We start from the raw sequence: 15,856 nt of genomic DNA, 5'->3' as shown, positions 1-15,856 counted from the left end.
AATACAGGGCAACAGTAATGGTTACCAATCATAAACCTTACTGTGATTACCCATTCCTTAAAACTGTTTGGGTAATAAACGAGTATGAAAATAAAGTTTTTGTGTATGGTGTACAACAACTTAACTATGCACCATACATTAGGATTTGTATAGTCAGCTAAACACCGTACACAACGCTTCTTTAGGGATAAAATATAGAAAATAACATATGTATGAAAGATGTCAATGCTAATTATTGAAACAGCTATACTTATTATACACACACATTGACCTTCTATCAGAAAAGGATTTGAAAAGAATATAGAATTATATCGGATAAGACGAGGGCCAACTTCTTTTACAAGTATTTGCACATGCTTTTAGTAATCCCTCTTGTTTTGGGGAAAAAATGAGACATATCTAATCATCAACCTACGACCTAATCATTTCTTAAAACAGCAATTATGTTCAGATTGAAGAACACATTGATATTATGTGTACAAAACAAAGATTTTTCGTTACTGTGTAAGATGAAAAACGTTCACGCCTGCTTGGTGTGTACCTATATCCGCTGTACGATGATACATGGTGACTCTGAATTGAAAAAATGTATGTAAAAGTTCCCTATGCTGCCAAAATCAGATTCTTATATTAGTGAATGAGTCAGTTATTGATATATGTACATGTATTTGAATGTATTCTTGAGAACAGGATGCTTTTATTGCAGTTCCAGGAAAAAGATAGTGCTTTTTATGTATGTTTGTATGGTTGATAATGTGACAACTATCCACCAAAGACCAAAGGATAATATGTATAGTCAAAGATGGCCTGTAACGAAGATTTTCTATATGTTCCTCCTAACTAGGAGCACCAACGTAATATATGGTCTGAAGAAGCAACACAATGTATTGGAACAGGTTATTGTTAGATTGTCTACCCTGTTTCCCAGATAGGTCCGGACAGGTCTTACCAGATAGTAACCTTACCACTCAAATTAGTTTTTTAAGAAGTGAAATATTATTTAGTCTTGTATATGCTGCCAGAAACAATGGTATTATAAAGATGTACTTTTTTTATTAATCAACTTTGTAAAGTTCATACCTGCCAACTTTTCAAAATGCCCATGGGGGTTTTGCATGCAAGATTGCTGTCATAGTCCTAAAAAACCTTCAAATACATTTTAAAATTGTTTTTGGCTTCTTCATACTTTTATAAGCCTAGAAACATTGTAAAATTAAGTGTTTTGTTTAAAATTGTGGACAAAATTGCTCTTTCAAAATTTTAATTTGGTAGCCTCCATGGGGGATATCCCCCACAAATAGTGACAGTTTGCAGATATGAAAGTTTTTTAGTGTTTTTTCCACTGGAATATAATCCCTGTAGTAGATTCTCTTAATCTATATAAAGATCATTGACCGATCCAGGGGGTTTCTTGGGATTGGAACCCCCCCCTTATTTTTGGCCAATCAATGCATTTGAATGGAGACTAATAGTTGGAACCCCACCTTTTCAAAATGGCTGGATCCGCCAATTTTCAATGAAATATGAGATACTGACTGAATTTTAATAACAGTGATGCCAAAGATCGATATTAGTGAGAAAAAAACATAGTTGTTCACATCCTTGTGCTTTGGTCTGTGGTGGATAATTGTTTCATTGGCAATCATACTGAATCTTATTTTTCTACAAGGTGAACTTGCACAGTTAATGCTAAAATTGATATATTTTTGTTTAATTTCATTTAGTTAAAAATGTTCCATATGCATGTACATGTGTACTTAGTATTGTGCAAATGAACATTTTTTTTTATGTTTTGTTTAGAAAGAAGTGATTGATGAATTTTGTATATTGTATTCACATTTGTTAGTGATAAAAGTTTGCAATTATATATTTGTTTTTCTAACAATGTATACTTTATAATTTTCTGAACAAATGTTTCAGGCTATACATTTTGTAGTAAAATTGTTAACAAAAAGAAAAATGTATTGTCTTATTTTCCTGCCAGTTTATTACAGGGGAAACAATGCCTGTTTTTGATGAAGTACAGAAGAAATGGATATGATGTAGTAATTCACACCACAAAATCCCTACAAGCACTTAAAACCCAGAGCAAAGCCATAGCTCTTTCATTGTTGTTTTTCAACTGAAAGTTAAATTCAGACCTACAGCATTGAGCAAAAGTTGACATCTCTCTGACAGTTCAAGATGGCTGGAAGATATTTCTTTACTATAGGTCTAACACTAAGATGTAGTGTATTAAGTTGCATAAAAGTGAGGATAGGCAAACACAATTTCTAGACATGTTATCAGTTTGACACACACAATTTCTAGACATGTTATCAGATTTACACTTTGATTGAAAGATATTAACTGCAATGAGTACGAGTTATACATAGTCATTATTGTGAATTGAATTAATTCCCTTTGTCTATAAAATCATGAAAGTGAACCTTGGTTTGTCTCAAATTTTGTTTCTTTTAATTTTATAGTTTTTGAAGGTTAGATTTGCCTTGATGGTTAAAGAACAAAATCTACACATTTTATGATGAATGAAATAGAGCAGTATTGACAAGCTACTATTTTCATGCTCTGGTTAAAATCAAAACAAAATTTGGACAAGTTTCTCATATAAACTTCCATCATAAATGTTTTCAATGTGCACACAATCTCATGGAAGTTGATGCATTAATGAAATATTCTTTGAAAATACACTAGATAAATGCAACTATGCACATTTTTAAACCCAGAAAAACTTCACATTGAAAAGATTGGGGATAATAAATCTGATGAATTCATTTCACTGCTTTATTTTGTGTGTATTTCCAAAACACAGGTGGAAAAGTGGTTTAGACATAACTAACCAGACATTGCCTACAATAATTTGATTGCAGTGTATTTATGATTCCCAAAACAAACAAACCCACAAAATATACAGAACTAAAGACTAAATAAATGTAACCCAAGTGAAAATTGCTGCAAGTACATAGGATAGAGGTGAATTGCAACCATATTCTGGAGATTTATTAATTTGTTTTTGTCCTGAATATGCATTAAATATATACCACAGTGGATTAAGCAATCAACAAGCAGTAAATTAATAAATGATGACCAATGTTCCAAATGTTTAGTATCAATATCTTAATTTCTATAACTTATCAGATATTACTTTTCACTTTTCATAATGCAGGAGTCAACATGAATTTCTGTAAAGTCTGATGAGATGGTGTACTCTTCAATGAAAGCAAACTTAAATTTCAGAAAACAAATACAATATTTAGCAGATGACCACTGGATTATAGAATATGACAGTTACAAGACCTGGACCCTCGATCATAAATTTTTGTTTTGTTTCTCAGAGTACAATATTTGTGCTGGAAAAGCCAAATCCAAAATATATTTATTGGTTGATTTTTGGGTCCGATTAGTGTGGATTACTAAAAACTTGCTTTTTCAAGAATATTTGATTTCTTGGTTTTGTCAATCGAGGTATACAAAGCCTATTGAAAATGTTATTCCTTGAACATTTGAACTCATGGTTTACCTATACTCACAAAACCCATGGAAATTGGTATCCAATGAATAATAATGAATCCACAGTGCGATAATTGTGCACATGTATTGTATTGTGACAAGGCCTGGCATGTTGGTCAGTAATCGGGTGCAAAAGTGCTCCAATCATCAAATTAAGTATTTAAATTGATTGACTTCTGTGTTCAATAAATGGGGAATGTGTCCATGGGACACAAATGATGCACCAGGTAGCATATAACTTCATAAAAGGACACAACTCCAGAACTGAACAAACTTTAAAAGCATAAAATTCAGGATAACAGAAAGAAACATGTTTCTTGAATAAACTTTGAACTAATATCTTCCATACAGCTTTGTTTTGTCTCTTTGACACATCCCCCATTTCTATTCTCAACTTAATATTGTATATTCAGATGATCTAAAATAACCAATACTCACTCAGATTTAACACATAAGCATAAAATCAAGGATAAAAGGCATTTGTCATATATCGTTCTCAAACCATACATTTGCCCACAAAAATTGAATGAACCAAAAATATTATCTTGTACATCTTTTCAGTACATTCATTCCTACTGTTAAGTAATACTATCTATCTTCATTTGGAGCTAATGTGTTTAAAGACCTTTTAAGTCAGTTCACCATTTCTAATATCTATCTTTTGCCTTTAATGTGCAATTGAAGCAGCCAAATAAATAATAAGAAGACGATGATTGCATGGTCTCTCTGATATTTTATTAACATCATATATATATATAGAGCCCTCATCACTACAGTTGACACGATACACAACATTACAACACAGACCTCCTGTGTAAAATGATTTTTATATTACAATATTGCCAAATTGTCTTTTGATTGTGAAATGTGTTTGTGGTTTGTAAACATAAAGAAAAAAAAAAGATATGATGATGATGATGATGAGGGCTTCGAAAAATAAACAAAAGAAAAACAATGATTCATCTCCCTTTACATCAATGACGTTCATAAAAATATGTATACGGCAATTTACAAAGCATTGCAGATCTATAAACAATGAGTAATAAATACAAGTTTTGTTCAACAAATATATATATATAAACAAAATCATTTATCATCAGTTAGTGTTGACAGAATTGCATTTGATATGCTTTGTATGTTTTGTTTATTTTTTATATAAAAAAAAATGATTTCATACAAACAAAATGGCGTTGGTCACAACTTAAAGATTTAATGATGCGAATTTGGTCATTTAACTATTCTAACTGTCTGACATGAATTATGATTCTTATGACAAAATGCATAATTTTAATAGCTGCAATTGTATCAACATTAACCTATGATAAATGTAAACAATCATCACATTTCTATGACCTAAAAATAAATAAGAATGGGAGACAACTCTTCAGAGACTTTGCGTAAACTATGGTGCAGTGGATTTCACTGTATGTGGAATTTGACAGAATATTTAAAATTGAAGGTTTTACTGCTAAAAACCCTCAATATGAGGTAGTCTTCTTATGGCATTATTATATTGGGTATGAATTTTTAGGCCTCAATTCTAATAAAACCATTACAAAATGATGTGTTGGAAAGTTTTTTTGACAATTATTATATTTATTAACCGGTATATAGAGATGAACTGTTTCCTGGTTTAACATGAAATTTATCTTTATATTATCAAAATTTGATGTTTGTGGCATATTATCAATTTAGCAGAGATGAAAATCTAGAAAATAATAAATAAGGACATTTTCTAGATTTATAATTTTTTGTATAATAATAACATGAACTGGCAATTTCTCATTTCTTCAACCTTCTAGAAACACAATAAATGCTCGTTAAATTAACATTTTGTTTTCATAATTTGTAGGCAATGTAAAGGCTTTATCATAACTTAACAAATATAAACATCACAAAGCTTCATCAAATATTAATCATAAAAAATTCTGTTCCACAGATTCATTTAAAATTCATCCAAATTATATTTATTGTTTAGCCGAAGTAAAATCAATTTTCTGATATGTTGAAAAGTTTAAACTCCCGCAAATAAACATTTTGAAGATTGGCAGTTTAACTGAATTATGGCAGTTCAACTGGATTATTTGCTATTTTCAAATTGTGCTTGTTTTCAATTCCCAAAGCCTATATGATGCTTGGAAAAATATCAGGGATGACTGTCTTCACAGTTTTTAAACAGCACTACTGCTACAAAAATGGACAACAAAAATTTAATGTCTACATGGTTTTTTCCATAATCAAATATGACACCAAATCTACAGTTACTATGGTAACACAAATGTCATTTGTACATATGCTGTTTATAAAAAATTTAAAAATTCAGAACATTTAACTTCACATGAATGTACAAGTATTGCAAATGTAACTACATGAGACTTTTACTATAAATAAACACGATGCAATTTCATTCTCTCATCTTTTATTCCCTAAATCACAACAACTTTCTTCCTATTTGATGAATGATTTTCATGGTACAAATATAAATACACTCAATATGAAATTCTATTCATACAATCGCACAATGGTTATCTGACACACAAGTTAAGTCATCTGACCAATGTCACATGACCAATGTCACATGGGAGATCTCACATGTGATGACAGTCATATGATCCATGAAGTCATATGTTCAATACATAAATGTAAATATGAAAAATCCTTACAACCTAAACAAAAGAAAACTGCAACCAAGATCAGTACAACTTAATAAATTGTCTTTAGGTCACGTAAAAATGAAAAGGTGAATTATAAACAAGTGAATGTCAAACCCAGAAGTTGATTGGGTGCCCTAAAAGTAAATTAAGGATTTGCATTATTAAAAAAAAGTTAAAGGCTTTAAAGAAATAAAAACATCCTTGTTGAGATTCCTAAACTAGCACAGCTTAAAGTAAAGAACTTAAGTCTTTGGTTTTGAAACAAATATAACAGAAAAAAATATTATGCCAAAATGAGATACCAATATTCAAAATTACAACACATTTTTGAAATTTAATGATTTCATATAAACAATTGTACCAGTTAAGATTAATGACATATTTATGATGTCCCCACATTTGAATCACAACCACAGATCGTTTACAAAAATTGGCTACAATGTTGAACCCACAGATTAAACAAAAATATCAAGAGCTGTGGTTTGGAATAAGAAGTACAGATAGTATAAGATTTCCAAGATAAATATTAAACATCATTAGTAAGAAAGCAGTTTTGGTCAATTGCGAAAACTACAAAAATATGTATCTTATTATTATAATTAGTTTCGTTAAGAGGTCAAATCTATTTCTGATTGTTACATGGACTATTTAAAAAGCTGTTGAAATAAAAATAAGTCAGCTGATTCAGTTGAAGAGCCTTAATCTAACGTTCTGTTTTGACGAACTTTGACCTCAACAGCTGTCATCGGCTGTCAACTTTGATCTCAACATTGAACTATCAAAATGAACATCTGCAGCTTTCACGATGGACTCCAACAGCTATCATGTTTACATCAACAGCTTACATGTTACATATCAAAATTATTTTTAAATAGCCCAGCAACAATCTGAAAAAAAATTTGCACTCAAAAGAAAATGTGTACAAGACTGAGAGGTCTTTGCAAAGAAGGCTGAACAAGAAATAAATATCTTGAAATCTTTTACAAATTCCTGACAGTAAATAAGATTAATAAAGTACAAAATATTCTCTTTCTGTTTAATTACTTTTATCCATGGTGGTTTCCTACATGTGTAAATTTTATGGCCTAAAGTTAAAATTTTCAAAACAAACAATCAGTTAGTGAAAATGATCTAAAAATTCATGATTGTTTTTGCAATGTTATTTGACAAATTTGATTTGAAGCACTAGTTCGTCAAATTTCAAAGCTAATTTCTTTCTCTTAATTAGTTCTCAATTGCATCTGAAATCATGAGAATCTGGACTTACCTTTTCAGAAATGACACCATTAGAATTTGGCCATGATTATCTTTCTTTACACGATTATCTCCCTTTATATTCTTTAGTTCCATTGGGAGGAAACAACACCATGGATAAAGTACAACACAATATAATCTTATAATCAAGTCTACTTGAGGTGCAGATCGGGATAAACCAGGAAAATATCGTACAAGTTAAATGTAAAATAACAATCAAATTGATAATGGAAATAAGGAATGTGTCAAAGAGACAACACACTCACAAAAGGACAGAAACAAATTTTTTTTTTGGTTACGTATGCCCCTCTGAAAACCCTTTTAATCTTAAAATATTTTTCCAGGTAATTTTCTTAGACACTTTAATTAACTAAAAAATTGTCTCCCCTGTTATCTTTTTCTGCTTTAAGTCACTATTCTCCATAAAACATTTGTATTGGGAAGATTGTACTATTTCCCTGGTTTATACCATTTTTAGGATGTGCAAACCTAAGAATAATCTCTAAGCCAAAAGCCAAGTGTGAAGATGGCCATCAAATGGCATATTAGTAAAAAGGAAAGCTGTAAAAAGTGGAAAGACTATCATATAGTAGTTAGAAATATGTTTTAACAAATAGCAATTAATATCTGTGGTTTTATGTCTTGACATCTAATTTCAAAACATTCACACTTTCCAAACTTTTAAGTAATCAGCTGGAAATAATGATTATTTTCTTTTTTTTGCATCATACCCATTTTTTTTTCACATGTCCATCATTTTTACACAAAGCCCATGAAATGAAGGGCTTCATCATCAAAATGGTCATGCAGATTAACAAAAAAGGAAGAAAATGAGTATAAAATTCTGTTAAATCATGTTAATACTAAAGCAAAAGACATAATTAGCTTTCTACAAGCTAAAATGATATAACATAAAGGCAGCTTTGGCTTAATAGACTATTCCTTGTTCAAACAATCCTGATGTACCCTTAAAATAACCTGACAAATTCAATCTTGTCCTCTTTTATGAAACCTTTTACCCTTTGCTTACAATGCAAGATTTGACCAAGATAAGGAGCGAAATAATTCGTAAAAAATGAGTAGTTTTATGAGTTATAAAATGCATTTTTTTTTTCTTGCACCAAGAAATTCAAACAAAAGCACCCTACAAACCATACACCAATGAAATTTGGCAGTTCTGAAAAATATGATTTAATATAAAGTGAATAAAAACAAGGAGAATAGCACTTAAACAAAAGCGTTCATGGTTAGGCACGACAATCAGGCGCTAACGACTAGAAAATAAAATGGTTCAAATAAAAAATTTCCAAATCACAAGAACAGGTGTTAATTTTGACTTATTTGATTTTAAACATGAGTTTTTTTGTTCGTACTGGAATGATGTGTACTAGGCTCCCATCTTTAGTAAAACCATCCAATTATGTAGCAAATGATAAATGGAACAGCACCATAGAGATATCATATTTCCCCCCAACCCAAACACATACAGTTCTGAGAAAGAAATGCATGCTTAACGCGACTGATAAAATGTCATATGTGTACAAAAAAAATTATAAATAACAATTATAATTTACATGACTATTGTTAACAATTCTACGCGAGATTTTTTTTTATCATGGTGCCATAAAGTTATATTCTGGGTGATCGTCTTTTTCAAATCGTTTTGCCTCTTCCTGCATAGATTCTTTTATCTTTAGGATTGCAGCAGATTCATTGTGTTCCTGCAAAGGTACAACAGATCTATCATTGAGGTCCCACACACCTGTCAAATGCACCTTATAGCAGGTTGAATCTAGTGCACCCATCAATAAAACTGTGACCAAATGTGCAAATTTTGATAAAAAAAACAGTGTACTCCCCTACTGATATCTAATTTTTGAATAATTTAAAGTTTTTTTTTGACAGGTATGTGAAAGTTTTAAAAAATTATCACCTGTCTTACTTTGGCATGCTGACAACAAATGATTTCTACAGACGTTAAGTCATGCTATAAAATATACCAGAAGAAAGACAGTATACTGGATGATTTGAAAGTGAGAATTTTCAGATGACTTTGGATTAGGATGAGAGATGTATATTAGTTGGTGCTTCAATTGACATGCTTGACTGACTTGAGAGAAACCAGCACCCTTCTCTTTCTAATCAACTTTCTCTTAGGTGCAGACATGCTCATTTTTGTGATGTAAACATGTGCGATTTGGATCAGCATTCAAAGAACTGACGACCATACAAGAAAACACTGGGCAACAATTTCATGTAATAGGTGTGGATCCAAAACTTCATCTACTAAAAACACCCTCTAATCCACTCCACTCCGTGTTAGTCCACTATGTCATCTTGAATCCACACCTAGCGTTATCCATCAAGATTGTTTGATTATATTCTGTCTTTATTCAGATTAAGCAATATAAGTAAATAAAGAAACTAAATGAGTCAAAAATATAAAAAGAGGAAAAACAAACTTAAAATGACAAGCAATAGTTATGACAGAAAGAAGCTATTTGAGATCTGGCATGCAAAGAGATTAGGTAGCCGTTGGTGAAAATGAAGCATGTATTGTGATGGTTAAAGAGTCATACACACAGACAAAACACCGTATATACAGTAACATACAATAAATAAAACAATATCATCAATTTACAATCAGATTAGTACAAAAGAAAGAAATTCTTTCATCAGATCTATTTTTAGAACGAGATAAGAGCTGTCTGAGCAATGTCGATTGAACTGCGCCTACTACTGGGAATCAAGCCATACCTGCAAATATGGTTGATTTCATTCATTATATGGATTTATATGCAACTGTAGGTGATTTCATCAGATCTGTAAATATGTACATGATAATATTCAACAATCTTTGATGACGTATCTGTGCTTGTCCATAAATTCTGGAAATTCTCTCAATTATTGCTTAAAAACCAGTTCCTGATTATATAAATACAAAATGAAGTGCTTCTACTATTTAAAATGGTTTGATAATTTCCATCTATTGAAAACACCTACAGATGCACACAAGTAAACTGTAGATTGTCCAAATTAAAAAAGTTTGATAAAAACAAGAGAAGGTATTGAATGATTGGTTGATACAAATCACATGACAATCATGTGACTAAAACATTGGAATTATGTCCCACATCATGGTTTTCTTTGAGCATCTTTGTCAATTCAGATCTTTTTTTCACAAACTGATCTGACTTACATTATCTTGGTATGCTAGATTATATGCACCCATATCGCCCGTCCCACTTACAGGAGGTAAATCATCCCGCGGCGTTCCTGGACCATTTACTGGAGAATTTTTCATTCCATCTATATCACCTACAAGGGAAGAAAACATACATCCAACTTGCAATAAAACTCATTTAAATTCAATCCAGAAAAATAACCAACACTTCAGTGAAATTATCATTCGATCTCATCTTTTTAGTAGCTGTCAAAAAAGTCCCATTGTCTTATAAAAGGCTTTTCCAAAAATTCAAAGTGGTGGAGGATGGGCATTACTTAAATCATTTACTCTTGTGTTTTCCTCAGAATAGCTTAATAAAATATACATTTAATAATATCGGTGGCTTGGATCTAAATAGTGCCTCCCATGCCAATATTTTGAAACATTTGTCATTATTTTGTGTGAATAAACAATTGCATTTCGATCAAAACGTTTTTAAACAGAGATGAAAATACTTGCTCAATTTGGGGTTGTTAAATTTCTTTCAAATTTATACCAAATATATTTTTTTGTAGCAAGTGAGTAGAAAAGTTAATTTAATCTTTTCTTACAATGGTCCTTAGGCTATAAATTATCTTGCTTATGTTTTAAACTTGGTTAAAGTTTTCCATTGGGATGATATCTGTGACACTTACCATTCATCACACTCATTTCAGGACCCATCCCTAAGCTACCATCGGGTCCTCCTGGTCCCATCCCTGGAAAATGCTGAAAACACAAAATACTAATATAGAGAGGAGTTTCATTGGATAAGTTGAGACTAATCATAAAAGATATTTACGCACATTGAAGACACTTTGTAGCAGCATATTGTTAAAGAGTAAAGCAGTTATAAATATCTAAATATTAATGAGAAGATCTCAAAATGAGGATATTTTGGCATATTTCTGTTATCGATTTTTTTTCAATATAAGATGTTTAAAGAACTTCAATCTTATTAAAATAAGTTCTCATCACTTGCTCCTCAATTTTTTATATGTCTCCGTGTGAGATCTTAATACACCCAATTGATAACCATGTCTAAGGTCAAAGGAGTAGGTCCAGTAAGACCCCTTTTTGGCCCCAAAATATAGCAGTTTTACAAAATTGTTAAAATGTAAACTTTTAGTTATTTATTTGACAGAAGAATGATTCGGCTACATAAATATGGACTGATTTGTGTTCATCCTTTAAATAGAAATGTAAGTTGTATTTTATGATAATACATAACATATAAAAAGGTTGAGGATGAACCACTTTCATTTGACAAAAAACAATTGAAAAGTGATATTTATCTGCATATTTGATAGATTTTTCATATTTGAGCTTGAATCGGATCGTTTTTAATGACTAAATCAGTTAAAATCTTTGATGTAAACTGATTGATTCAAATGAAATAGACACTTAAGTGTTTAAAAAGTGGTCAAAATCTTTCTTTAGGTGAACCTGAAATTTGAGACCAAAATTGGTCCTTTGCTGTAGCCAATCAACAACGCTGCTTCAAAGTCTTTGGTTATTGAACTGACACGCAGCGACATATAAAAGATCGAGGAGCAAGTGATGAGAACTTATTCTAATAAGATTGAAAGAACTTAGACCAATATGCAAGGCAAAACTCACAAATATAAATACTGATGTCAAATAGTCTAATGCCTTTTGAAATCTTAAGAAATGCCAGTTGCTTTATCTGAGTGCATGTAATTCATGAAAAGTAATGAAGGCTATAATATAAATGCATCTATTCAACTAAATATGAGATAAGGAGGCATCAACAACAGTTTATATAATAACTTAAACTTTGGTGGATAGTTGTCTTATTTGCAATTATACTGCATCTCCTTGTTTTACATGTACTGTAATGAGTTTTATTTTTATATGTACTAATTAGATATAAGATGTGGTAAGAGTACCAATGAGACAACTCTCCATCCAAGTCACAACTTGTAAAAGCAAACCATCATTGTTGAAGGCCGTACAGTGACCTATAGTTGTTAATGTCTGTGTCATTTTGGTCTTTTGTGAATAGTTGTCTAATTGGCAATCATACCACATCTTCTTTTTTATACATTATAGGTCACAGTACCGTCTTCAACACAGAGCTTATAATCAAACAAATGAATGAAAGTAAATCTTACCCCTGGCATGCCTGGCATACCTCCTTTCATCATACTATACATCCCATCACCTGAATTTGTAGAGTCTGAAAGGTAAGAAAAACAATTATCTTACAAAAGTCTTTCTTCTTTCATTTAAGATAAGGGTAAGCATATAAAGATTATATTCAATTCCTATTGTTTCCTTTAACTTTAGCAATTATAAAGCATATACATGATCTGCTTAAAATATAAATTGAAGACCCTTATAAAATCATGTAAATCTACACAATTCTTTCAAGTAATTCTTAATTTCATTCAGTTTAATATCAGAGGGGAAATACTGAGTTACTGAAACGGTTTTTAACTGATATAAAATTAAATGTTTCCACTATTCACTTTCCAAAATTTAACATAAAAGTAATTTAACTTTCTTTATCTACGAGTCAAATAAATTTCTAAATTGCCAAACACCATTAAAAAGTGAATAAAAAAAGAAAAGAGAACTAATTGTAATCTATAGAAGTGTAATCCCTTAACGATATTTTACTTAGAAATTTAAAATAGGACAAACTGACAGCTTGCCAATCATGTTTTTGTAAAATAATTAATTTTTAAGAAATCTAAATTATCAATTCCAAAATTATAATAACAGGAGTTATCTTTCTTATTATAATAAAAGAGTGCTTATATAAAGCTATTTTCATTTAAAACAATCCAAACACTAATACACAATAATAAAAATTCTCTATAGCATTTTTTTTAAATAATTGAATCCACAACACTGAACATCAATACAGGACTTGTGTATCTTTGAAAATCATGTACTATAAATATAGAACCAAATTGTGGTCATATTTGTTTTGAATGCTTAGTAAATGATATCAACTGAATATATATAGATAGCAACAAAATGTTGTTACCTATTACATAATGTAAAGTAAAAAAGAGAAATAAATGAACAAAGTTATGAATTTTTGAATAAAATATCATACTACTATCTGCCTTTATTCACCACATTGCTACATCTCAGAGACTACATCTAATAGAAACATTTCAAATTCTCATCTCAAATGTTTCTAATATCCTTTAAAAATATTCACTAAATATAGGCATCAGTTTAAATAACCATAGAAACAATTTGTGAAAAACATGGTTTCTTTGCCCTGAAGCATCATATAAATATAGTGGTCAAACAAGCACACATTATTTATAAACAATATCACATATTCAATTTGTACAAAGCATATTGGAATAGAAAACCAAATACTATTCATGTTTGTATAACAACCAAGCATTAATAGTGCATGCATAAGGTAAAAGCATATATTATTAGTTTACTTGCTACATAAGTTTTCCTTTCGTTATTTTTTTCTTTTTACTTCCTTCTCCAGCTTATTTACTCTTACAACAATAAAATACAAAGCACATTTAATTTGGTTTCTAATTTCTTGTTTGTAACCCTTTGAAGTAACACTATTTACACAATTTCCCGTTATAACCCTAATTTCAGTAGACATGCAATAAGGGTATTGTGGTTTTTATTCATGCCATGCCAAGTAAAGTCCGACTCCAAACCCAAAAGACAACATAGCACCAAAGTGTTTTGTGAGGCCGCCTTACCTAAACAGAGCATCTTTTGGGGTTCAACATCATCTGAGCATGAGAATAGAGGAAAGAAAATTTATATTTATAGTGACCAAACACTGTACAGTATTTTTATGGAAAACAGAATCATTCTATACTTTCTCCAATATTATTTTGAAATATATGTTTTAACCAAGCTTTTTCAAGTTGATAGTTGACAAAAAGTCACGGGGTACAATCAAAATCACATGATGGATATACACACACCGGAAATTACAGTCGAACTCGCCGCTTAAAAGGTTAGTAGTTGCATTTTCTTGTTTATATCAATTAAATTTTGATTAATAAGTTGGCACACCGAATGTCGGATAGTATGTAGTTTTAAAATACACAATTGTTTTTGCTAGAAAGCGTGCAGTTATTACAAACACATAGACACAGTTATCTGGTGAAATTTTGGAACTGTGTCGAAGTGTTAGCATTAACTGCATGCTTTCCAGCAAGGATAATTGTGTATTTCAAAACTAGATAGTATCCCACATTCGGTGCACTACCTTATTTATTAAATTTTATTGATATAAACAAGTAAATACGAGTACTTACCTTTCAAGCGGTCTGCTCGACTCTTACTTCCGGTGTGTGTATATCCATCACTTGATTTTGATTGTATCCCTTGAAAGTTAAAAGTATAATCTCAATTTTCTTTAATATGAAATCAATAGTTAGTTTTGAGATAGAAATAAGAAAGCTACACATTTCAAATTGAGAAAATCTGTCAATCTAGAGCAAGAAACAGTGTTGCTTCATAACCAGATAACAATACACAATAACATCAGAACAGAAGATAGTCTACATTGAACATTGAATGAATGAAAAACAGGACCAAAGTTTTCCAAACCTGTGGAAGGAGCCCAATAACTTGTGTTAGTATTTCATAAATATACAATATGGGTTATCTTTAAATTGCTTTTTTTTTTTTAGAAATTAGGAAGCAATCAGGCATGACCATCTTTTTTTAATGTTTTTCCATTTGAATTACAACATTTGAATATTGATCATTAATGCTTTTCTGCATTATAAATTTTTAACAACTAAATTTACTTGTAGTACTACTTCAGGCGTGTTTTTTAGGAGTCAAAGCAACACCTTATTTTGTTTGTAACTTTATGAAAATTAAATGCTTTGCTCTTCAGGTTTTTTCTGCTTTGCACAAGAGAAATTGCTAAACTTTAAAATGTCTCAAATCATTTGATCAATATGATCAATTCCCCCCCCCCCCCACACACACACTTTTGTGTAAATTTGAAATTGTTTTAATAACTTATATTTTATTGAAAGTTTGTAAAAGCATCCTAAAATATCAAATAGTTTTGATAACTGAAGTATTATCCTCAAACATGGAATGTTTTCCTCAGGTTAGACATCATGCTTAAGTTAATACAATTAATCATAACAAAAGATTCATGCTATTTTAGTTTTATCAATACAAACAGAATATTTTGCCAGCATAGTTTCTGCCCTTATGATTTTTAACTTGACATTCAGTGTTCCAT

The 15,856-nt window shown here is 30.7% G+C and overlaps 1 protein-coding gene across 14 annotated transcripts in view; it reads right to left on the bottom strand.

The window, feature by feature from the left end:
• Nucleotides 1–4,223: 4,223 nt before the first annotated feature.
• Nucleotides 4,224–15,856, bottom strand: part of LOC134681724 (single-stranded DNA-binding protein 3-like) — a 77,895-nt gene continuing 66,262 nt past the window's right edge. For 4 of the 14 annotated variants that reach the window (XM_063541364.1, XM_063541359.1, XM_063541373.1 and 1 more), the window contains 5 exons: nucleotides 14,340–14,372; nucleotides 12,759–12,823; nucleotides 11,280–11,352; nucleotides 10,618–10,736; nucleotides 4,224–9,139 (listed from right to left, as the gene is read on the bottom strand). In XM_063541364.1, coding sequence (XP_063397434.1) covers nucleotides 9,032–9,139; nucleotides 10,618–10,736; nucleotides 11,280–11,352; nucleotides 12,759–12,823; nucleotides 14,340–14,372 — 398 coding nt within the window. In that variant the 3' untranslated portion in view covers nucleotides 4,224–9,031. Of the gene's footprint in view, nucleotides 10,176–10,617; nucleotides 10,737–11,279; nucleotides 11,353–12,758; nucleotides 12,824–14,339; nucleotides 14,373–15,856 lie in introns of all 14 variants that reach the window. The other 10 variants (XM_063541412.1, XM_063541434.1, XM_063541382.1 and 7 more) reach the window with 8 other exon arrangements.

Source organism: Mytilus trossulus, chromosome 1, assembly GCF_036588685.1.
Source record: "Mytilus trossulus isolate FHL-02 chromosome 1, PNRI_Mtr1.1.1.hap1, whole genome shotgun sequence".
Taxonomy (NCBI): domain Eukaryota; kingdom Metazoa; phylum Mollusca; class Bivalvia; order Mytilida; family Mytilidae; genus Mytilus; species Mytilus trossulus.
The sequence above is the reverse complement of the archived record's forward strand: the minus strand, read 5'-3'. Positions and strand labels throughout refer to the sequence as shown.